At 62.1% G+C, this 21,742-nt stretch overlaps 11 protein-coding genes across 11 annotated transcripts; 4 read left to right on the forward strand and 7 right to left on the reverse strand.

The window, feature by feature from the left end:
* Positions 1-114: 114 nt before the first annotated feature.
* RHTO_03577 (phospholipase A2) lies at positions 115-1,425 on the forward strand (the record flags this gene model as incomplete). The annotated part of the gene is made up of 6 exons (XM_016417247.1): positions 115-371; positions 427-470; positions 529-699; positions 754-819; positions 873-956; positions 1,019-1,425. The coding sequence occupies 6 exons, from the start codon at positions 115-117 to the stop codon at positions 1,423-1,425; spliced, it is 1,029 nt and encodes a 342-aa protein (XP_016271460.1).
* Positions 1,426-1,778: 353 nt separating this feature from the next.
* RHTO_03578 (Ras-related C3 botulinum toxin substrate 3) lies at positions 1,779-2,689 on the reverse strand (the record flags this gene model as incomplete). Its single annotated transcript, XM_016417248.1, has 6 exons — positions 1,779-1,902; positions 1,961-2,130; positions 2,191-2,391; positions 2,472-2,483; positions 2,540-2,566; positions 2,642-2,689. The coding sequence occupies 6 exons, from the start codon at positions 2,687-2,689 to the stop codon at positions 1,779-1,781; spliced, it is 582 nt and encodes a 193-aa protein (XP_016271461.1).
* Positions 2,690-3,074: 385 nt separating this feature from the next.
* RHTO_03579 (saccharopine dehydrogenase (NAD+, L-lysine forming)) lies at positions 3,075-4,435 on the reverse strand (the record flags this gene model as incomplete). The annotated part of the gene is made up of 4 exons (XM_016417249.1): positions 3,075-3,336; positions 3,394-3,592; positions 3,647-4,224; positions 4,278-4,435. 4 exons carry the CDS (start codon positions 4,433-4,435, stop codon positions 3,075-3,077), a joined length of 1,197 nt encoding a protein of 398 aa, XP_016271462.1.
* Positions 4,436-4,689: 254 nt separating this feature from the next.
* Positions 4,690-6,759, forward strand: RHTO_03580 (Ricin B-related lectin domain protein; the record flags this gene model as incomplete). The annotated part of the gene is made up of 3 exons (XM_016417250.1): positions 4,690-5,037; positions 5,092-5,137; positions 5,201-6,759. 3 exons carry the CDS (start codon positions 4,690-4,692, stop codon positions 6,757-6,759), a joined length of 1,953 nt encoding a protein of 650 aa, XP_016271463.1.
* Positions 6,760-6,903: 144 nt separating this feature from the next.
* On the reverse strand, positions 6,904-9,205 carry RHTO_03581 (VHS domain containing protein; the record flags this gene model as incomplete). Its single annotated transcript, XM_016417251.1, has 10 exons — positions 6,904-7,252; positions 7,314-7,627; positions 7,689-7,869; positions 7,926-7,978; positions 8,041-8,262; positions 8,367-8,548; positions 8,608-8,692; positions 8,787-8,820; positions 8,920-9,088; positions 9,196-9,205. The coding sequence occupies 10 exons, from the start codon at positions 9,203-9,205 to the stop codon at positions 6,904-6,906; spliced, it is 1,599 nt and encodes a 532-aa protein (XP_016271464.1).
* A 304-nt stretch (positions 9,206-9,509) lies between these two features.
* RHTO_03582 (uncharacterized protein) lies at positions 9,510-11,141 on the reverse strand (the record flags this gene model as incomplete). Its single annotated transcript, XM_016417252.1, has 1 exon — positions 9,510-11,141. One exon carries the CDS (start codon positions 11,139-11,141, stop codon positions 9,510-9,512), a length of 1,632 nt encoding a protein of 543 aa, XP_016271465.1.
* A 512-nt stretch (positions 11,142-11,653) lies between these two features.
* RHTO_03583 (uncharacterized protein) lies at positions 11,654-12,329 on the reverse strand (the record flags this gene model as incomplete). The annotated part of the gene is made up of 2 exons (XM_016417253.1): positions 11,654-12,046; positions 12,111-12,329. 2 exons carry the CDS (start codon positions 12,327-12,329, stop codon positions 11,654-11,656), a joined length of 612 nt encoding a protein of 203 aa, XP_016271466.1.
* A 90-nt stretch (positions 12,330-12,419) lies between these two features.
* RHTO_03584 (O-sialoglycoprotein endopeptidase) lies at positions 12,420-14,176 on the forward strand (the record flags this gene model as incomplete). The annotated part of the gene is made up of 8 exons (XM_016417254.1): positions 12,420-12,762; positions 12,822-12,923; positions 12,984-13,134; positions 13,191-13,259; positions 13,316-13,782; positions 13,840-13,915; positions 13,979-14,077; positions 14,137-14,176. The coding sequence occupies 8 exons, from the start codon at positions 12,420-12,422 to the stop codon at positions 14,174-14,176; spliced, it is 1,347 nt and encodes a 448-aa protein (XP_016271467.1).
* A 75-nt stretch (positions 14,177-14,251) lies between these two features.
* Positions 14,252-15,407, reverse strand: RHTO_03585 (glycosyltransferase family 8 protein; the record flags this gene model as incomplete). Its single annotated transcript, XM_016417255.1, has 4 exons — positions 14,252-14,360; positions 14,419-14,802; positions 14,863-15,005; positions 15,096-15,407. 4 exons carry the CDS (start codon positions 15,405-15,407, stop codon positions 14,252-14,254), a joined length of 948 nt encoding a protein of 315 aa, XP_016271468.1.
* A 181-nt stretch (positions 15,408-15,588) lies between these two features.
* RHTO_03586 (translation initiation factor eIF-3 subunit 9) lies at positions 15,589-18,170 on the reverse strand (the record flags this gene model as incomplete). The annotated part of the gene is made up of 6 exons (XM_016417256.1): positions 15,589-15,999; positions 16,062-16,652; positions 16,714-17,394; positions 17,457-17,582; positions 17,649-18,012; positions 18,115-18,170. 6 exons carry the CDS (start codon positions 18,168-18,170, stop codon positions 15,589-15,591), a joined length of 2,229 nt encoding a protein of 742 aa, XP_016271469.1.
* A 257-nt stretch (positions 18,171-18,427) lies between these two features.
* On the forward strand, positions 18,428-21,541 carry RHTO_03587 (uncharacterized protein; the record flags this gene model as incomplete). Its single annotated transcript, XM_016417257.1, has 11 exons — positions 18,428-18,667; positions 18,741-18,821; positions 18,888-18,998; positions 19,065-19,113; positions 19,173-19,426; positions 19,483-20,089; positions 20,171-20,361; positions 20,446-20,567; positions 20,627-20,688; positions 20,744-20,856; positions 20,912-21,541. 11 exons carry the CDS (start codon positions 18,428-18,430, stop codon positions 21,539-21,541), a joined length of 2,460 nt encoding a protein of 819 aa, XP_016271470.1.
* Positions 21,542-21,742: the final 201 nt, after the last annotated feature.

Genomic DNA, 21,742 nt, shown 5'->3' on the forward strand with positions numbered 1-21,742 from the left:
GTCGAGACTCGCTGGACTCGCAAGCACCGCTCAAGGACACCCTCGACAGCCCAGCACCGCCCCTCGCTCATCTCCTCCTCACTTCGACCCACTCAACTCGCTTCGCAGGCCACGATGAGCATCTCTCCCATCGAGAAAAGTCTCAGGAAGCTCGTGCGGGACTACCAGGCGCTCAATCCTGCGTCTGTCGCCGAGCTCAGTGCCGTTCCCTCCGCGCTCGACTTCGCCCGCTTCACGTCCGCCAATCGTCCGCTGGTCGTGCGGCGAGCCGGGCAGACGGAGCGAATACGTGCTTTGGAGCGATGGACGGACGACTATCTGGTGGAGCAGCTCGCTGGACGAGCATTGTCCATCTCTGTCACTCCGAGGGGGTGAGCCTTTCGTCCTGCTCTTCGGCGTCGCGTGCTCAGTCTTTTCGGTTATCAGGAATGCCGACGCGATTGTCGACGACGTGTTCGTCGAGCCCGCGAGTGCGCAATACCCCTCCCTTCGGCTTCGCTCCGTCTCACGATGCTACACCTTTCTCAGCCGTCGACATGTCGCTGGGCAGTCTGTTCTCCAAGTTGAGCGAGGACAAAGAAACGCAGATGGGCCCGGTCTATTACCTGCAGTCGCAGAATGGCAACCTGGCGGAGGAGTACGCAGTTTTACAGAAGGATGTTGGGACGGACGGTCCAGCTTTCGCACGCGAAGTCTTTGGCGGGTTCTCTCTGCTTCTCGGTCAACCGCTCTTGTTGACTTGCGTTCTGGCAGGCGATCCACCCGAAGTTGCGAACATCTGGATCGGCGGCAGTCGAAGCAAGACCTCGCTGCACAAAGGTGTGTTCCTCCGTCCAACGAACTTTCGAAAGTGTCTGATATACCCGGCGCAGATCCTTACGAGAACATCTACATGGTCGTGCGCGGAAGCAAGACCTTCACGCTGCTCCCGCCGACCGAAGCGTACTGTCTCCACGGTGCGTCGAGGGCTTCGTCTCCCTCAGCCAGAGCCTCTAGCGCTGACCCTGTGACCGCGCAGAGCAAGTCTTCCCCCACGCAACCTACTCCTTCTCACGAGAGACATCCTCCTTCACCCTGAACCGCACTTGTCCCTCAACCTCTCTCCCCTGGATCCCCGTCGACCCGCTCGCGCCCGACCTTGTTCGCTTCCCTCGCTACGCCTACGCACGACCAATGAAGGTCACTCTCCATCCAGGGGACATGCTCTACCTCCCTGCGCTCTGGTACCACTTCGTCGAGCAAGACGTTGGCTGGGGACCGGGCGGACAGGGAAAGGGAGTGCAGGCTGCGATCGCGGTCAATTGGTGGTACGAGATGCGACATGACGGACACTTGTGGTCGACTTGTAGCCTGATCAGGCGGTTGGTCTTGGCGCTAGATGGGCGGGAAGAGGAGGACTTGCTGAACAGCGACGACGAGGAATAAAGGACGTTCCTCGCGTGCCAGGACATCGTTGCGAAGACCGATGCACAAGTCATTACAACCCGACAGCTGAGAAACTGACAGAAAGCGCGGGAGAGAGCGAAACAAGGATGTGTAGGAGCGAAGGGAACCGCAAGGTGTGGGAGAGGTCGACCGCAGGGATAACGAGCTGGACTGCGAGGTGTAGGAGATACTATGCTGCAAATGAGGGGAAGAGGAAGCGAGAAGAAGGATAGAGGGGAAAGGTGCCTGCGGCGGACGGAGAAAGAGTCGGAACGAGGGTAAAGGCGGAAGCGGCAAGACGGCGCGTTGGGGGCGGCAAGAGGTGATCCAACGAGGCGACGGATACGGCGGGCTCAGCAGACGACGCAGCCCTTCGACTTCTTCTTCTCCCGAGGTGCGGGTGCGAGAACCGCGCGAATTGCCTCGTCGAACACGTTCTTGAGTCCCTTCTGCGTCAACGCCGAGCACTCGATGTACCTGCACATCGCGTTCGGTCAGCCCCACAGCACGCGAGAGGATCGACGCGAGTACGCACCGAACGGCGCCAATCTCGCGCGCCATTGCCGCCGCCTGCTGGTACGCGATAGGTGCCATACGCCTCTCGCGCAGCTTTTCGATAGTCTCGCGGTCTTCGCGCAGGTCGAGCTTGGTGCCGACGAGGATGATGGGGATGTTGGGTGCGTGGTGGCAGATTTCGGGGTACCACTGCGTGAAGGCACGCGTCAGCGCGCCCCTCTAGGACATGGGAGAGCAAATGCAACGCACCTTGGTTCGGACGTTCTCGAAACTGGGTGGGCTGACAACGGAGAAGCAGATGAGGAAGACGTCGGTTTGAGGGTAACTGAGCGGCCTCAGGCGGTCGTAGTCCTCCTGTCCTGCCGTGTCCCACAGTCCGAGGTTGACGGGTTTGCCGTCGACCATGACGTTGGCAGAGTAGTTGTCGAAGACTGTCGGGATGTATTCGCCCTGCGAGAGAGGGAGGCGGCGAGTGGGGAGGTCAGTTGGCTGTCGTCGCGCTCGGGTCGTCCGGCAACGTCGCAGCTCACGGGGAAAGCATTCTGTGAGAACAACGAGATCAGCAGCGAGTCAGCCGACGCGAGCGAGGAGGACGCACGGTGGTGTACGAGATGAGGAGGCAAGTCTGTGGGAGTGTGACCGTGTCAGCGGGCGTACAGGCGCGCTGGGTGGCCGAGCGAGCGTGGCACGAGCGACGCACCTTTCCCACTGCACCATCACCCACGCAAACGGTCTTGATGGACTGCATGGCTAAGAACCGCGATCAAGGACGGGGAGGGGTCGAGCGTGAAGGGTGATCCGGCGCTGGCTGGGCGGTGTGCGCGCGTCTGAGCAGCTGAAGCGAGCTGTACAAGTGTCTGCGCGGTCGAGCGAGGCTATCGCAGCGGTGCGAGAAGAGCGAGTGTCGCGCAAGTTCCGAAGGGACGACGGGGCGGCCAGCAGCGAACACACGACACAATCTCGCAGGACTGGCGACTGGTACTGCTAAAGAAGTGCATTGCGACTGTGAGCGAGAGACCCGCTTTTCAGGAAAGAGAGGGGAGGAGAACGAGGCGTTGGTCGTCGAGGAAGAGCAGGCGCTCGCTGGTACGACAGAAGCGCGGCCAGCCTTCGAGCCCAGTTCAGACCGCCGCTCACTGCTTCTTCTCCGCCTGCGCCTGCGCCAACACGCGCCAGAACAGCTCCTCCGACTGCTTCCACACGCGCTCCGGACCGTTTCCAACATCCGCAGCTGTGACGGGCTTGCCCTGGCGCGGCTGGCGCTCGGCGATAGCTTCGGGGAGGGTGAGGAGCGAGGGGAGGAGGTCGGTCGAGAAGGCTTCGGAGGCTTCGCGCGGGAGGAGCGTGGGGAGGTGGTCGATCGAGACGACCGTCATGGGAGGGCCGGTGGTGATGCTGCGTGACAGAAAACGTCAGAGGTGCGCCCTAGGAGACGGAAAGAAGATGGCATACCCGTCAACGTCGACGGTGGGCTTGTCAAAGGTGGTATTGATGGAGTAGATGGGAATAGGGTTGTTCGGGTTGGTCGTGTCGCACGAGACGTCAACGACGACACGCAGTTGACGCTTGTCACCAGCAGCGGCGATGGATTCAGGCGAGATGAACGAGGGAATCTTGGAGGTGAGGTAGATGCAGTTGACGAAGACGTCGGCTGCGAGAGGAGGGGTCAGCTCTAGGATGTCGCTTCTCGGGTGAGCGGACGCACCGTCAAGGATCTCCTGGAAGGGACCGCCCTTGGCCGTCTCTGCCATGTCCCACTTGGCGATGTTGTCGTCCTCGAACCCGGCCGCCTTGAAGAAGTCGACCGCTCCCCGACCGCACCGTCCGAGTGCGCCGATGACGAGCGCACGAGGCTTGCGTCCGAGTTGCTTCTCGATGACCGCCATCTGGCCCTTGACGAACTTGATCAACTCGCCCTCGTTCGGGTAGGGCTTGATCTCGCCGAGACGCTCCTTCTCGCCCTCGCTCGAGACCTGCTTGGCGAGCGCGAGGAGGCCGACTGCTGCACCGGCGAATCCTGCGTGGTACCCGAACGCGGCGACGCGGCGGCCCTTTTCGTCCTGGAGGAACTCGAGGTCGTACAACATCCCCGTCGGCTGTCCCGCCTCCCACCGCGAGATGACGTCGACCCAGCCGCCCTGCTGCTTGTAGCAGTGAGCGAACATGATGTGCGTGTGCGGCAGGGGCGAGGTGTCGTTCGGCGGGAGCTCCTTCAAGCCGATGATAGGCGACGAGAGCGGAGCGGACGGCCACGAGTTGTGCTCGACGAGCTTGCATCCGACGCTGTTCCCAAGGGTGTCAGCAGCATTCTCGCACACAAGAACGGTCGCACGCACCGCTCAAACTCCTCATCGTCAAAGATGCGCTGAGGGTCCCGCTCGACGGTGACGGAGAACCTGCCCGAGTCGATGAGCTGCTTGGCGGTGGTGGGCGTGAGAGCCGAGCGGTGCTCGAACTCTTTCGTCTCGCAACGGAGCCACAAGTTCAGAGCCATGGTATCAAGGTGAAGGCGAAGAGGCGACTCGCGATTGACTCCGCGGCAAGGGGCTGATTGTATTGCTTTCATTAGGAGGGAATAGTAATGCCAGTTTGTATTCCGCATACACTCAGCATCGCCCCACTTGGCGGCCAGCCTCGACCCGCCTCCTCTCCCGGGAAGAGGTCCTTGGCCATCGTCGCGCTCGCTTCGCAGGGCTAGCTGACACGCAGAGCGTGCACAGACAGTCATTGACAGCCGATCAGTGCAAGATGGGCGACCGGCGCGGCTCACTCGACTCGTACGGCGAACCCGACGCTCCTCCACCCGCATACGCCTCCCTCTCGTCTCCCTTGGTCCCGCAACGCGAGATCCAGCCCGCCGGCTCGGTGCAGCAGCATATCCCGCATCCTGCTTTCCACCATGCCTTTGCCCAGCTCAACCTGCCGCGCGGCTTCTTCCTCATACGAAACTCTGCGCAGGGCAAGACGCTCGACCTCCTCGGCCACAAGCAGCACGAAGGCTCAGAGTTGGGCTTGCATCCGATCAAGCAGCCTCAGCTCCAGGGTCTCTCGCTGCAACACAAGCAGAACAACCAGATTTGGTTTCTAGACTGGGACGTGCGTGGTCTTCCTGGACGGCTTGTTCCCCATCGTGCTGACGAGAAGGAACAGGGCCACCTAGTGTCGGCGGCGGCAAGCCGCGCAATCGAGGTCGAAGGCGAGTTCCAGCTCTTCCTGCAACACCGCTTGCTCAGCACAATTGACCGCTTTGGTCCCACAGACTCTCGCTTGACGCTCGCTTACCCCCATCCGATCACGACCTATCCTTCCTCTCTCTCGCACCCCGTCCCACGCTTCCGCCTCGACCCGGTCACGTCCACCCTGCACGTCCTCTTCGGCTACGACCCTTCCTTCCTCGGTCCCGACGACTCTCCCGATCAGCAAGACGACTTTATCGTCGAGGCTGTGCCGCTCAAGCGCCGTCCCTCCGAAACAACAGTCTGGAGCACCCCGCCCATCCTCAGCGGACTCGGAAGTCGAGCTGCAGAACTCGGAGGGCGGATTGGCGCGTTCGTCGGTGGGAAGTTCTCGGCGCCGGCTTCGCCCAACCCGTCGCCTGGATTAGACAAAGACGAGCTGCCGCCTCCTCCGCCGCCGGAGAAAGCGCTGGAGAAGGAGGTCCCGCCTGTCCCGTCGACTTCAACGAGCGAGTTGCCCGACTTGCCAGCCAAGCCGTCCCCCCGCTTCGCCGAAGAAGAGGACACGGACTCTGACACCGAGCCCTCCGCTTACCGTCCCGTCCGAATCGTCCGCCTCGAGCCAGGCTGGCGCGAGAAGTTCCCCGCCGAGGCTCTGCGCTCTGCACCCGACCCTTCTTTCGGCGTTACGCGCTGGACGTCGAGCTCGAGGGAGCTTCGCAAGTGGCGCAGGAGGCAGTGGCACGTCATCCCCGTCACGGTTCAGCCCGTTCCAGCACCAGACGGATTCCTCGTCCCCTCCCCGAGCGCGAGCGAGGTCTTCACGCGCTCTCGCAGCTCGTCGAGCTACTTTGGCGGGAGTAACAGCAGCGGGATCGGCGATAGTCCAGGCGCGAGCGACGAGAACGACGATACACTTTCGTACGACATCCCGCGCCGGTCTTCACTCGCTCGCAACGACCCTCTCGCGCCGCCGCCGAACGTCTCGCGCCGCTGGTCGGCGTCCCAAGCACTCACGGCTGGCTCGATCGCAGCGGCCTCGCACATCTCTGGCCTGATTGCCTCCCGCTTCGTTCCCTCTTCAACGCGCCAACTCCCCCTCCCGCCAAGTCCACCCCTCCCCAGCGTCCCTTCCGACCCGACCGACCTAGACGCGAACAACGAAGACGACTTTGATCCAGGCTCCACGCCGCGGCCGGACGATGGAGATGAGTGGGCTGATGCGAACGTGCTCAGGTCGGGCGACATCTCGGATTTGGGAAGGGCGAGCGGGACGGCGAGCACTGTGGAGTTTGGGGGCGAGTCGGGACAGGCGTCGGCGCAAGAGTCGGAGCAGGAGTCGGAGCAGGAGTCGGAGCAGGAGTCAAAGCCGGAGTCGGAGAAGGAGGACTCGGCAAAGGTGGACGACAAGTCTGTCAAGCCGGAGGAAGCGAAGCTTGGCGAGGGAGGAGAGGCGAAGGAAACAACGGTCAGCATAAACTTGCAGAAGGGGAACACCGAAGAACAGGCGGAGAAGGCTGTCGGCGAGGCGAAGGAGCGGGCGAGCGAGTCGGGCGAAGTAGTAGAGAAGAGGGAGGATCTGGGCGCTGCGCAGTTTGCAGACGGCGCCCCAGATGGTGGGAGAGGTCTCGAGCGACCGTAGAACGAGGCCAATCTGTAGCATAGGTAACTTGTATCGGGAAGCTCTTCTGCCTGGACGAGACGCGCAAGCACAGAGCAGAGTCGCCACAATGCTGAGAAAGCTAGATAAGGGTATGTACACTCCGCCGCAGGACCCGCCCGCTCTTCAAATCTCCCTCCACTCCTGCCGCTTGTCGTGAATGCCAGGCGTCATGACCTCGTACGCGCTCGCATCGTCACCCTCCTGATCTGCGAACGGATCCGCGAACGGGTCTTCCTGCGCCGAAGGGTCGAGCAAGCCTTTGCCAGTGCCGGTCCGCTCGTCCTCCTGCCTGACATACTGCGCGTACGAACGTGCTGGGGTCGTGCCGCTCCCGCCGGCGTGAGCCGGACGCGAGGAAGCCTCATCGTCGGAGTAGTCGTCTTCGGAAGAGTAGTCGGAGTAGTCGGAGAGCGAGCCGTGGGTGTAGGCGTCTTCGGGCGAGCGGGGCTGGATGGGCGGCGGGAGCGAGGAGCTGTGTAACGCAAGCGTCAGCGCGACGCGGCGAGCACTTTAAGAGAACGACGGACACGCACCTGCCAGTCGGGCCGAAAGCGAGGTCCTGCAAGTCGGGGTGGACCTGCGGCACCCCGCTCCTCGAGCTCAGATGCCTCTCGAGCCTCCTCCGCTGCCGCTGCTGCAACTTGTCCATCTCGCGGTCCTGCATGTCGAATGCCGACAGCCGCGAGCGGATGCTCTGCGTGTCGTCGTGGTCTTTCGGTGTCGCGGAGGGCGGGACGGTCAGGCCTTGCTGGACCGCGAGACGCTTGGCTTCTTCGATTGCCTCATCGTCCGAGTCAAGCTCGACAGGCTTCGACATGCGGTCGTACATCTGCACAGCGTTGATGATCTGCGAGAGCGCGCCATTTAGCAAAGCGAGCCGGCTTAGCGGAGAGCGGGTCGAAGCGCACCTGCTCGTTCGTCGCGATGAGCGTGCCGATGTAGTCGCCCTCGCTGTCGTTGTCGATGAGCTGGATGTACCGGATCAAGGCTTTGCGGTCCGCCTTGGCCTTCTCGAGGCAGTCTTGCACGCGCAGGTTCTCCTTGACCGACTCCTTCTCGCGGTTGACGTGCTGGAGCGCGTTGACGAGACTGAGAAACCGAGGCGTGAGTAGGAGGAAATGCAGAAACTCGAAGCGGTGACGCACGCTTGAGCCGACTGCGTGCCCTGACCGACGGCAGCCATGATCTTCGGCTTCTCCTGCGCAAGCACGCTCACGTCAGTACAAGTAGCTTGGGGAGACTCAGCGAAGCCCTGCGCACCTGCTCAAAGTTGAACTTGACCCTCCGCCTGTTCGCCCCACCCTGCGCCGTCGCACTCCTCATCGCCGCCGCCTTCTTCGCCTTCTCCGCCTCCTTCCTCGCCTTCTCCTCCTCGCGCGCGCGACGCTCGGCTTCTTTTCGCTCGGCACGGAGGGCGGCCTCGCGCTCGTAGCGCGCTTGTTGGGCTTCGTAGGCGTCGGTTGCGGCGGAGCGGGTCGGTTGCTGAGGGGACGAGAGGATAAGTCGAGACATTGGCACTCAGCACTCCGACCTCGCTTCAACATTTGAGAAGCCAGTGGGAGTACGGCCAGAATCGCGTGACTCACCGTCTTCCCCCCTCCACAACTCTTGTACAAGCCCGCAACAAGCTGCATCTTCGGGTCGTCCTTGAACTGGACATACCAGCTCCCGAGCACCTGCATGAGCTTCTTCTTGACCTTGGGATCGGTGTGAGGGTCGCCGGCCATCACTTTGATTCGGTCGACGAGGCGGTCGTTGGCGAAGGTGGCTGCGGGCGGACGAGAAGGTTCAGTGCGAGTTCGGGGGAGGACGGAGGGTGAGGCGGACTCTGGAAGCGTGAACCGCCGTTCTCGACGATCGTCTTGAGGATCGTGAGCGCGCGAAGCTGGCCATGGATGTTGCTGTACTTGAGCTGTCGCACGAGGAAGAGTACCGTTAGCCGCCTCGCTCTGACTTCTGTCTGGCACGGGAAGCTACAAGGAGACTCTGTCCTCGGCAAGACGCACCTTCTTGCGGATAGCGCGCGAAGCCTCGGCAGGTCTGCAGGATAAGGAGAGTGAGTTGCCGTTCGCATTCCGCTGGCCGTCCGCCGCCTGTCCAGACGAGAGCGGACACCAACAGGAGAAGACGCCGACGCACCCAGTATGCGGCTGCAGATTGATGCTCTCGACCAACTCCGCCAGTCCCTCATAACTGTCCTCCTCGTACCGCTCCAGACACAGGATGTCGATCAAGTCCGAGATGGACGAGCGAGGTTTCTCGCCGATGTTGCCGTCTTTGAGCATCGTTATGCCGGCTTTGGCGGCGGCTGAGAGGGCAGGGGGTGAGCATGAGGTGGGGCGAGGTGACGCGGTGGGGGAGGGAGAGGACGAGCGTGAGCGCTGTGGTGTGCATAGTGAGCGGGTTCAGACGTACCGACAAACATGGTCGGAGCTGGTCAGGCGCTGGGCGAGGTAAGCGATGAGAGCGATGAAGCGTCGCAGACAGAGTCCGGCCGGAGCGTCGCAAGAAGAGGCGAAGTGTGAGGTTGCTCTCTTTTGCGCTGGACGGGATCGAAGCGAACGCGATAACATGACAGGAATGTAAGAGAGAAGCCGGTGTATCGCGATAGAGACAACAACAGGCGAGGGAAGCGAGACGAGACAAGAGGGAGAGGAAAGTGAACGAAAGACGACTACGCCCAACAACGACAAACGAGAGACGAAGTACTAACACAAACCCAACACGGTTCACACACACACCTCCTGCCGCAACTTGCTCCCCTCCTTCGCCGTCGTCGCGCTCCCATCCTTCCGCGGCGGACTCGCCTGACGAACGATAACCGCGCGCTGCCTGAGCGGACCGCGGATCTTGGCGTGGCGCATCATCTCAAACTCGAGGGAGAGCATCAGGAGGTGGCGGTGGTTCGAGATGAAGCGCGGGACGGGCTGGGGAGGCGAGACCGAAGCGGCTGAGGAGGAGGGGTCCGGAGGAGTCGTCGCGGCTGGCGCGACAGACGGCGCTGTAGACGAGGGCGGTAGAGGTGAAATGTCGTCCGTCGGACTAGCCGGTTGCGCAGACGGCGCATCCTCAACCGCAACCTTCGCGCCCGCGACCTCGTCGCCCGTCTCCTTCTCCCGCAAATCAAGCTCCTCAGCGCCCCACAACATCCCCGCCGCCTCGACCTCATCAACCGGCGACGGCGGCGGCGCTCTCAAGAACGGTTCTTTCCGCCTCCTGAGGGAGATACTGAACCCTCTGGCTTCGTCCGCCGCATGCGACGGTTCGGCAGCCAATACGCGTCGTCGCTCGGCGGGACCCCAGCCTGGTGGGAGGGTTGCGAGGTCCGCTGCGGCGGAGGGGAGGAGGGCGGCGGGGATGTACGAGTCTGGGCTGGAGAAGCGCGGGAGGGTGAGGTTCGGGAGGCGCGAGAGAGAGCGGAGGGATTTGGTGAGGAGCGAGGGACGGGATGATGGTGGAGAGGAGGATGCGCGAGGAGGGGACGAAGGCGGCGTCGATAAGGAGGAGGCGGATTTGACGACGTCCGGCAAGTCCAGCTCGCTCAATACGCATTCTGTGACTGGCGCGGCTGGCGCAGGCATCCAGTGCCCTTGCGGCGAGACCTTGAACGATAGAATTGGCGAGGTGGAAGGCGCGAGGAGCGGATCCGACTTGGCGGTCTTCGAGATGGACGACTTGCGAGAGAGGGGTGACGTCGTGAGTGAGGCGGGCGTCGAGGGCGTGAAGAACGACACATCGCGGTCGTCCAGATCCCCGTCGTCGTCCTCGTCGTCCGACTCGAACAGCTTGGTGCGGACGGTGGACATTGACGACGGAGCGAGGCTGGCGACGAGCGAGACAGACTCGCTGCTGGAGGTCATCGCGCTCGTCGCGTCGTCCGCCCCAGGCTCGCTGTCCGTACTCGACCTCCTACTCGGCGCGGCGGCCTCACTCGACGCTCGCCGACCCGCAGGAAGACCCGGCTCTCCTCCGTCGCCGACCATGACATCCTCGCCCATCTCGGCCTCTGTACAGCAGCACGCACAGCATTCGTCTGCTGCTGGTTCAGGCAGCTTGTACCTGCGTCTCGAGAGCGAGCGCGGCGGGAGTGGCGGTCGCTTCGCTGTTTGGGGAGTGGCCGAGCGAGACGAGCGGACGAGATCAGGCGAGCGGCGACCCTTGCTCGCTGGCGGGTCTGACCGTGCGAGCGTGTCCCCATCGACTCCACTCGTCTTCTCCGAGCCCATCCTGCCCCGTCGCCGTGATGAGCGCCGTTGGTGGTCCGCGGTGTGTCCGAGATAGAACGAGTCGAGGTGGAGAGCGAGCGAGTTTGATGCGGGTGAGTTGTCTGGTGGTTTGTATGGATCTAGCAGTGCGTGCATCGTTGGCAGCAGCACACTCCGAGCAGAGCGAGTGAAGTCGAGCGAGCGAGGAGTCGCCGACGTCGACCCCGCGCGGGTTGCTCGTCCGGCCGTGGAGCCGCCAACGTCGTTATCGCGCTCCAGCTACAGCTTCATTACGTGCGTCTATAGAGCTAGAAGCGGGAATGACTTGCATAGCTGAGAAAGTAGACCAGCCACCTCGAAGCGAGAGTCGGCAAAGAGGAGAAAGCGGACTCCGCTCTGATCCTGGCCAACGTCCGCCCAGCAAGGCTCGAACGGGTCGGTAGACGTCTCCTGGCCACACAGCCATCGGAGGAGCGAGTCGAATCGAGCGGGGAGCGCGATAGCTGCAGTCGTGGGAAGCGACGGAACGGTGAAATCGGGGTATGGGAATGCAGTGTGCATGCTGTACGGGGGTATATCTGCACCGCAACGGACTCGTCAGCACGCTGTCGGAGTGGGCAGTTCGCAGGAAGAGCGAGACGTACGAGAGTCGAGAGTCGAGGTCCTCCTCAACCCAGACACTCGCCCACCATCTCCATAACCTGCGCAAACGTCTCCCTCTCCGCCTGCGTCAACTCCACATCGTCCTCATCCTCACCTTCCGCCCCGCTCGCCCGCTGCTTCAACCCAATACCCAGCACAACAGGCTTCGCTCCTCCACTTAGCACATCCCCTCCCCCCATCTTCCGAAAGACGATCGCCCCGATCTGCGAGGCGTACAGGTCGTGCAGGTAGGAGAGATGTGGAGAGGGAGGGACGCCGAAGAGGGGTGTGAGGATGCTTGAGGGGTCGGGGCGGGGGAGCGCGGCGAGTGGATTCTGGGGAGGGGCGGAAGGCAGGTGTGTTGGTGGAGGCATTGGGGGAAGCATGGAGAGTGAGGAAGGAGGGGGCGAGACTTGGATCTGCGAGGAAAGAGGCGATTTCTTCAGCCGAACATCAATGCGAGTCCAGGAGAGGGTAACGCACCATGCAGCCTATCCTGCCCATCTGCGTCACGACCACGACGACCCTGTCCGCAAAGAGCTGCACAAGCACGTCTGTCTGCTGCCCATTGATTGAGCGAGCGCGCTGAGCGGTCGGGATGACGGGCGGGAGAGCAGAAGGAGCTGGGGCTGAGGAAGGCTTCGGGGTGGCGCCGGGCGTGCTAGCGAGGTCCAAGTTGGCTAGATCGAGCAAGGTAGACATCGCAAAAGCTGTTTCTGGCGAGCGAGCGAGATGTAGAGAGCCAACTCTCCTCTCCGCCAACCTCTCTGACCTCGACCACCCGCTGTCACGATGCCAACCCGCAGGAAACAAGCTCCGACCCCTTTGCCCGCTCCTCCCCGTCCTCTGCTCGCCCTCGGTCTCGAAGGATCCGCCAACAAGCTCGGCGTCGGCCTCATCCTTCACTCTCCGCCATCTTCATCAGCTCAAGGTACACCCTCAGCAATAGGCGACCCTGCGACCGTCTCGATCCTGTCAAACATCCGGCATACGTATGTCACGCCACCTGGGGAGGGGTTCTTGCCGAGCGATACGGCACGGCACCACAAGAGGTGGATTAGCGAGGTTGTCGAGAAGGCTTTGCAGGAGGGAGGCAAGACGATGGAAGATGTGGACGTCGTGTGCTTCACAAAGGGTGTGTGGGTCACCAGTCCAGCGCAAGAGGAACCGACTGACCTTGCGTCCGCTTTGCAGGTCCCGGAATGGGCGCTCCCCTCCAGACGGTCGCTCTCGTCGCCCGCACGCTCGCCCTGATGTACAACAAGCCTCTCGTCGGTGTCAATCATTGCGTCGGACGTGCGTCGAGCGTTCATTCCAACCATCGACCCCGTGTTGACTTCTTCTTCCGTCGAGCAGACATCGAGACCGGCCGCCTGATCACCGCCTCTCCCTCCCCTATCGTCCTCTACGTCTCAGGCGGCAACACCCAAGTGATCGCTTATTCGCAGCAGCGGTATCGTATCTTTGGCGAGACGCTCGACATCGCGGTGGGCAATTGCCTGGATCGGTGCATTGCTCTCGTACGTTTCGCCTAAGACTCCCGCTGACTCCTTGCGCGACCAGGTTCGCGCGCATTATCGGGTTGAGCAATGACCCTAGTCCGGGCGCCAATATCGAGAAGGAGGCGAAGAAGTCAGTCCAAGTTCCCCTCGAGTCTCTGCCTTTCATGCTAACGCCTGATCCCGCAGAGGCCGACGACTACTCCCAATCCCTTACGCGACAAAAGGCATGGACATCATGCTCGGCGGTATCCTGCACGCCGCAGAAGCCTATACCCGCGACCCTCGCTTCCGACCTACCTCTTCCTCCGCTTCGCCCAAACCTGCCTCGACTGGACAAGCGACGCCCGTGAATGGCAAGACGGGCGCGCAGATGGTTGCGCAGGAGGAGCGGCGGCGGAGGGCGGAGGGGGAAGGACCGCAGGCGGCGTTGCAGAATATCGGGCTTGCGGCGGACCGAACAGCGGGTTCCGACGCAGACGCAGGATCGGTGGATGACGTCCCGCCTGTTGCGGAGGATGAGGAGGACATCATAACGCCTGCAGATTTGTGCTTCTCGCTACAGGAGACGGTGTTTGCGATGTTGGTCGAGATCACGGAGCGGGCGATGGCTCATGCGGGTGGAAAGGAGGTCTTGATTGTCGGAGGTGTCGGCTGTGAGTCGCTGATCGCTCGACCAAGTCTTTTGACGGGCGCTGAGTACTGTCTCGCAGCCAACGCACGATTGCAGGAAATGATGGAAATTATGGTCGGCGAGCGAGGTGGGAGCATCTTTGCGACAGACGAGCGGTGCGCCCCGCTCTACCATACTCTCTTTCTAGCGCTTCTGCTGACAGAGCTGTGCTCGAGCAGGTTCTGCATCGACAACGGTATCATGATTGCGCATGCGGGGCTGCTGAGCTACCGAATGGGCTACGAGACGCCGCTGGAGAAGACGTCGTGTACGCAGCGGTGAGCGCCCCATCTCACTTGACTCGCTGGATGTCACGCTGACTCCACCACTCTCGCAGGTTCCGAACAGACGAAGTCCTCATCAGCTGGCGACCTTGACGAGCGAGCGAGTGATACGCAAAGCATTGCAATCGATAGATATCACCTCCTCATTCTCCCAAGAAAGCCCTCCGTCTAGTTGAGATCGTCTCGTCGCGGCTCGCGGTTGACTGTCGCCGCAATTTCGTCCCAATGAGGCGCATCGCCCCAGGAGGCCTCGAGCTCGTCGAAAGCCTTCCACCACCTGCAAGCGAGTGCGTCAGCCCAGAGATGAGCTGAAGGAAGCAAGAGAGCGGACGCACCAAGCGTGCACCTCGTAATCGGGATCGCTTTCCGGCAGCGTATAGTACCACGGCTTCTTGAGGATAAAGTGAACGTTCTTGACGTCCTCGTCTCGCCACATCTCGGCATGACAATACCGCAGCGTCTTGAGCGCGTTGTAGCGGTACGAGATGGGGAGGAAGCGGTCTTTGAAGAAATCGGCGAGGAGGTCTTGGTCGGGGAATTTGTAGGTCGCAACGCGCGGGTCGGTGTTGAGGAAGGAGACGATGCCGTCGAAGGTTGAACGGGAGGGGCGGAGGACGACGAGGCCGGAGTTGAGCCGGTCGTGGGTGGATTTGGAGAAGTCGGAGGGAGCGAGAGGGGTAGTCAGGCGGGCTTGGGTATGGCCGCAGTTTTCGGGTATCCTGTAGAGACAGTGTGAGCGACGGTGTGCGAGCCGAGAGTGAGCCGAACGCCCGACTGACCATTCTTTCGGGTAGTGAGCGAGTTTGCGAGGGTTGCAAGTGCAGGCGTGTGCGGCAGCGATCCAGCCATCGTCGAGCGGCATCTCGAGCAGTTCGTCCATATTCCGCACGCACAGCATGTCGCTGTCGAGAAGGACCAGCCTCTGTGAGCGTTGAAGAGGTCAGCGAGAGCTTGTCGAGCGGGAACAGCATCTGCTCGCAGCTTGCGTCCTGTATGAGACAACGGTACGCACCTCGAACTCTGTCATCTCGAACACGCGCAGCTTTGTCCAGGTGTCGGCGAACCTGCGATCGTGTTCGTCCAACTCGCCGCGGTTCTCCTTGGGCGGCTCGAGGTAGTCGATGTCCCTGATCCTGATCCCCCTGGCATCGAGAATGTCCCTCGCGACCTGCGGCAGCTCCTGCGTGGCGAAGACGACGAGCGGGTACTTGGATCGGTGCCGTGCGAGCGAGTCGGCGAGGACGAGGGCGCCTTGGAGGTAGCTCGTCTTGGTGAGCAGCGTCGCCCAGGCCTTGCCCTGCGATCCCTCTGCAGCAGCAACCATTACAAGCGAGTAGCGTAGCGAGCGGTCCAAGTCCAAGCAGACGTCGTCGGAGATCGGCAGCTCGTTCGGTCGCGGGTCGTTCTCCCTGTCGACGTCGAAGACTACGCACAGAGACGACTGCAAATGCGAAGAATGCTTTGCGCGCGCAAACAAGAGTACAGCGGAATCACGCGCCCCGTCCTCAGGCGACAACCTCGACCTTCTCCTCGATGACCTCCTCCTGCCACTCCTCGACCTCCTCGTCCGCCTCGGCCGCCTCCTCGGCCTTGACAAGCGACGCCTTGGGAGGCTTGCCGAGCTCCTTCCGCCTCCGCTCGAGCATGTCCTGGCACTCCCTCCGCCACGCGTTCCACTCGTCGAGGAGGCGCGTCCGGCGCTCGACAAGCTCCGAGTTCTCGTTCGCGAGCTCGAGCTGATCCTGCTCCTCGAACTGCCGAGAGTAGTCGCGCAGGTTCTTGCGGATCTGCTTCTGCTGCTCGCGCGAGAGGAGCGTAGGCGGGCGGGGGCGCCACAGGAGCTGCTTGAACCGGTCGACTTTGGTCTCCTCGAGCTTGACACCCTTGAAGTCCCAGATAGAGTAGCCCGGCTCCATCTGCGGGCGGGAGAAGGTTAGCTCGAACGGCAACGAGCAGCCAGCGAGACGCTCGAACGCACCGACGACATCCACATGCTGCCGTAGGTCGCGACGTAGCGGCCGGACGGGTCCCACTCGACGTCAGTCAAGCCGTACTGCTCTACGCTGGTGATCAGGCGAATGGCCTCGCCGGCGTCCTTCTCGGGCGCCTTGGACGACTCGTCGCGGTCGAGGTCCATGTCGTAAAAGTCGATGTCGAACTTGGTCGTGCTTCCGAGCGTCGCGATGAGGCAGTGGCGGCCCTTGGGCGACCAGTACACGTTGTTGAGGTACTTCTGCTCGGCGGCGTTCTTGGCGTCGAACGTCCGGAGGAGGAGGAAGTCGCCCTTGCGCTGGTCAAAGCCGTAGAAGTGGACGGTCGTCTTGGGCAGCTGGCCGATTGTGGGGTTGGCGAGCGACGGGTCGTTCGAGGTGATGAGCGCGAAACGCTGGCCTGCCGGCTCCCACGCGAACGCGATCACCGTGTCCTTCATCTCGATGACCTGGACGGGAACGTCCTTCTCGCGCAAGCGGAACAGCTCGAGGTTGCAGTACTTGGTCTTGCCCGTCTTGGTGTGGCGGTCGACCTTGACGCAGAGGAAGTCGCCGTTCGACTGCCAATGCAGCTTGCACTATCCACGGCAAGCGAGTCAGTCTGGTGTACACATAAGGGACGAAGACAGCTCAACGCACGTCGTGAACGTTGAAGAGGTTCTTCGACCGGATGATGGCGCGGCTGGGGAGGTTCATGAGGGACACGCGCGCCGGCTGGTTCATGACCTCGGGCATCCAGAACGCGATCTTGTTCTCGCGGACAAACGAGCCAGGCTTGGCCGAGCCGTTGCGCTCCGCCTCGAGCGCCTCGCGCTCGCGGTCGTTCATCGGTGCCCACTCAAAGTCGACAACGCCCTCGATCTTGATGCTCTTCTTGCCGAGCATGCCGAGCGAGGGCGTCTCGTAGACGGAGATCTGCTGGCCGGGCGTGACGCGCGCAGCGTACTTTTCGTCCGGCGACCACTTGAACATGGGCCAGGTGACGCGCTTGTTGAGCTCGTTTGCCGGGTCAGACGAGACGCCGACCATCGGGAAGGTGCGGACAAGCTGGCCCGTGACGACGTCCCAGACGGCGACGTTGTTGCCGGCATCCTCGTCCGTGAAGGGCGACAGAGGCGAGTTGGAGGGCTCGATCGGGCGGGGAGACCAGGTGACGAGGTAGCGCTCGTAGGGCGAGAAGTCGATGAGCTTGACCTCGGGATGCGCGAAACGGTTGATGCGCTCGAACGAGGCGCCGCCCCAGAGCGCAACGCCCTGCAAGTGGATCGTGGCGAGGTACGTTCCCTGCGGCGACCACTGGGTGAAGAGGTCCGTCCATTTCTGCGGGTCGTAGGAAGCGTCAACACGACGGGTTCCGAAAGCTGGGCGGGAAAGAGACGCACATTACGCTGGTGAGCGACATCTGCGACACCCGTCTTGCCGGTCCACGAGACGCGGAGGTCGTCGCCGACGTGGAGGATCATCTGGTCGCGGCCTGCCGGGTCGGCGAGCCATGCACGGAAGTGCTCCTGCGAGCGAGAATGGACCGGAGGAAGCTGACGAGCGAGAGAAAGGGAGAGAAGGGCGGAACACACCCTCGGCGCCCAGTCCTCCTTCGACGGCTCGTGGAACTCCTCGTCGAGGTTGGCGTACGAATCGACGTCGGTGAAGGGGACGACGGAGAAGGTGTGGCGCTTGTCGAACGCGTGGCCGTGGAGAGCGCGCTGGAAGGCCTGCGCCTCTGTCGGGTTGTCGAGCGAGACGAACATGAAGCCCTTGGACTGGCCCTGCTCGTCGAGGGGCATCTCGATCTGCTGTGTCGAGACCGAGACGCCCGCCTCCTTTGCCGCAGCCTTTACGACGGCCTTCAAGAGGCGGTCGACCTTGTCCTGGCCGACAATGGGCGCGCCGTCGAGGATGACGACCGAGTCGAGGGGCGAGACGTACTCGGTGGCATACCTGTCGCACGTCCACAACGCGTGTCAGCCCGTGTCCCAGCCTGCCCCGTCCGCGAGCGAGCGAGTTGGCGTGGGTGATGAGCTTTGGAAAGAGCGCGCTCACTTTGCCTCGAGGTCCGAGTAGTCGATGGCGTCGGTGTCTGCGTGGTCAGCCTGCATCTTGAGCAGTGCACACGTCCCAGCTAGACTGTCTAGCGAGCGTTCAGCGACGAGTCGAGATGGTCGAGGACAAGCTGGCGAGCGAGCGAACAAGTCTCTCCCGCTCACCGCACACACACGCTCCTTGTGGCTGGATCACCGCTCTGATAGACTCGCACAGCTAGACTCGCCGACCCAGACTGCCCTAGACCAGCCAGACTCGACGACCCGGACTTCCCGCACACCTCTCCCGCTTGCCGTCCCGACTCCGCGGTCGAATGGCGCCCTCACTGGGCGAGTCGCCGCTCAAGCAGGTCAACAAGGCAGGGCAGCCGAAGCGGAGCAAGCTGCAGGCATCCTGGGACGACCTCGCGACGAACCCACAGCTCTTCGCGACAGACAACTCGCCTCTCCCCACACGCTACTGCAGCGAGTTCTACTGCCTCAGGCCAAACAGGACCGTCCAGAATGCTGCTCTCGCGGGTATATCGGATGGGGACTTGCTCGGGAAGTACAGGGTAAGCCGGGACCAGTCTCCTCGAAGCCGCTGCGAGTGCAACTGACATCCTTCCTTTCCTTCCTGGCGAGCAGACCAACGTCTCCGAGCTGTTCATTGGCGGCATCAAGATACTGAAGGATGCTCCGCCTGCCGATGTCACCCGCTCGAACGCAGTCGAGGCAAGACGACCTCCTGTTCCTCCTCCTCTGGCGGATCTAGGCTGACCTCGCTCTTCGCAGACCCTGATACCCTTTCTCCGCCATGTCTTTGCTCGCAACTTCTCCAACAAGGAGCAGGATGTCATGACGGTCTTGGGGGGTGACGCGGAGCGGCATGACCAGGTCTTTTCGGTGAGCTGCATGAGTAGCAGCATAATCTGCCTTCGCCCCTGACGCTAATCCACTCTCATCGCGCAGGACATGGTATCTGCTCTTGATGCGACCCTGAGAAACGTCAAGGTGCCAGGTCAGTCATGTTCGCTCATCGGAAGCGACTTGGCTCGCTGACCTCAAATCCTTCAACAGTCTCCGTCCGACACCGCGTCCTCCAACTCGCCCTCACCCTCGTCGCCTGCGCCAACCAATCCCCTCTAACCTCCTACTTCTTACGCCGGGACCTCTTCTCGACCCTCGTCGCCTTCATCGCCGACGACTCGACGAAACAGTTTGCGTTCGAGAGCGCGCTGCTGCTTGGGTTGTTGGCGAACTACAGGAAGAGCGAGGCACGGAATCCGTACGTCGTGCGGATACAGGACTTTGTCGAGGAGGGGATCATGGAGGTGTGTTTCGCTTCTCATGTGCTTCGTTGGCGAGGCTGACGATCCAAGGCCCACAGCGCATCATCGATGTCGTCTCCACCGTCTGCTCTCGCGCTCGAGATTCATACGTCTCCATCTCGGACGATACCCCACCTTCTCTCGTCGCCAGCCTCTCTTCGTTCGTCAAGAGCCTCCGGATCACCGAATTCTTGACGGGCGGGTTCTACCTTCCGCCGCCGCCTTTACCTGCGCCGCTGAATGGGCAAGGTGGGACGCAGAACGGCGCAGCAGGGAGCGAGGATGTCAAGGGGAAAGGCAAGGAGGAGGAGGTCGTCGAGGAGAAGCCGGACAACGAAGACGCTCCGAAGGACGAGACAGTGCCGGTCAACGGGTCGGGCGATGTAAGCGCGTCTGCCTCGTCATCCGCTTCGCCAACATCTCCTCGCAAGCCCCCTCCGCCAACAATCTCCCTTCCCGCTTCCCCGACCAGTCCGACCCGTCCGACGTCTCGTCGCCCACCGCTCTCCCCGCGGTCCTCCTCCACATCGCTCAAGCTTCGCCCCGAAGACGCGCCCTTCGCAACGATGCCGCCTGAGATGGTGGTCGTCCTGCTCGCGTTCTACGAGTTGCTCAATTCGAACAAGACGTTCTGTTCGCTGGTCTTTGGCGAGCGGGAAGAGGGCGGTGAGTCCGCTCGACTCAGCTCTGGTCTTTGCTGCGCCTCCCGTGCGTCTGCTGACGTACAGGATCGTCGTGTGTCCGCAGCTCCACCCTCTCTTCCCACCGAACTAATCTCCCTCACCTCTTACATCGTCTCCCACGCCTCCGTCACAACTCACCGCGCACGCCTCTACTCCCGACTCTGTCTGATCATCCTCCTGATACTGGTCGAAGAGGGCGAGGCCAAGTTGTCGGTCGCAAGAGCAGAAGGGGAGGAGATCAGGGTTTGCAGGCAGGTGAGCTCGAGCGCCGCGTGTCAGCTTCAGACTGTTCCGATTGGACGCAGTCGCTGACTGCCACAGCGCGTTCGGACCTCGCAGCGACAACCGATGCTTCCGCCTAGAGATCCAGCACGCACGATACCCCTCTCCGCCATGATCGATACGGTCGTCATCTTCCTCCGCCACGGTCTGAAGAAGCGCCTCGACGTCGACACCTATACGTGCGTGCCGCAGTCTGCGAACGAAGCAGCAGATGGAGCTGACTTGACCTCGCTCGCAGCATCGCTCTTCGACTTCTCCAGCGGATATTCCAGCAACTCAAGACCGAGAAGCTACGGATAGGTGCGTCGTCCTCCATCTCAAGACCTAAGTCGAGAGTAACGAGGTTCATTCGCAGCCCGCGACTGGGTCGTCGTCTGGCGCGCGATGCTCTCGCTGGCGAGCTTTATCGTGACGCATAGCGTCGAGCTCAGGCAGAACAGCGGTCGACTCGATGCCCTCATCTCGCAGGTGCGTCGTCTCACGCATTGAATCAGGCTCGCAGGTTGACGCGAGTTTCGTGCAGCTCTTCATCACGCTCTCATACGCCGCCTACTGGGGCGAGCAGATCCTCCCGAACTCGGCGGCCCAAGCACGAATACACTACGAGCTTCTCCACGCCGACGAGACGCTCGACGCTCTCTCCGACCTGCTCGGCATCTCGTCCGTCGCGACGCCGTCCGTCACGCCTCCAGGCTCTTCGAACGGGTCCATCTTACCTCCGCTCAATCGCCGCGATACGCCCACCCGCTCGACATTCTTCACCCTCTCGCAGTTCTCGCCCACCAAGTCTTCCTTCCGGAGCAGTTCGTCTCTCGGCGTCGGAACAGGCGGATCGGGGACAGGCGACGGTTTCGTCGCGACGGAATGTATCGCCAACCTGCGCTCGTCCATCACCTTCTTCTCGAACCACATCAACGCTCTCCGGCTAACGAAGGGCACGGAAGACGAGCTCGAGCCGGACGAGATCCTCGGCGTCATCGAGCGGAACCTGGGCGGAGTCGAGTTGATCGAGAGTGCGGCGATGGGCGACTTGGGACGCTTCGCGGGCGAAGATATCGCGGCTGGCTTCTTCGAAGAGTTGGTCGGTGTTGCGTGTGAGGATACCCTTAGGTTGTTAGATGCTGAGCAGATCGCGGTCCCTTCGTCGCCTTGATTTCCCATTCTCTCATTGTTGCATTCCCTCCGTGTGTCGGTTGTCTTGCATTGTTGCATCTTAAGCTCTCGAGCTCTTCCATCTGAGCTCGTCTCGCGGCAACGCAATAAGAGAAACGAAAGCACAAGGTTGACAAATCCCCTTTCTCTCTCCCCGACCCCTCCTCCTTCTACAGCTTCCGTACCATCCTCCTTAAACGCT

Source organism: Rhodotorula toruloides (assembly GCF_000320785.1).
Source record: "Rhodotorula toruloides NP11 unplaced genomic scaffold Scaffold21, whole genome shotgun sequence".
Classification (NCBI taxonomy): domain Eukaryota; kingdom Fungi; phylum Basidiomycota; class Microbotryomycetes; order Sporidiobolales; family Sporidiobolaceae; genus Rhodotorula; species Rhodotorula toruloides.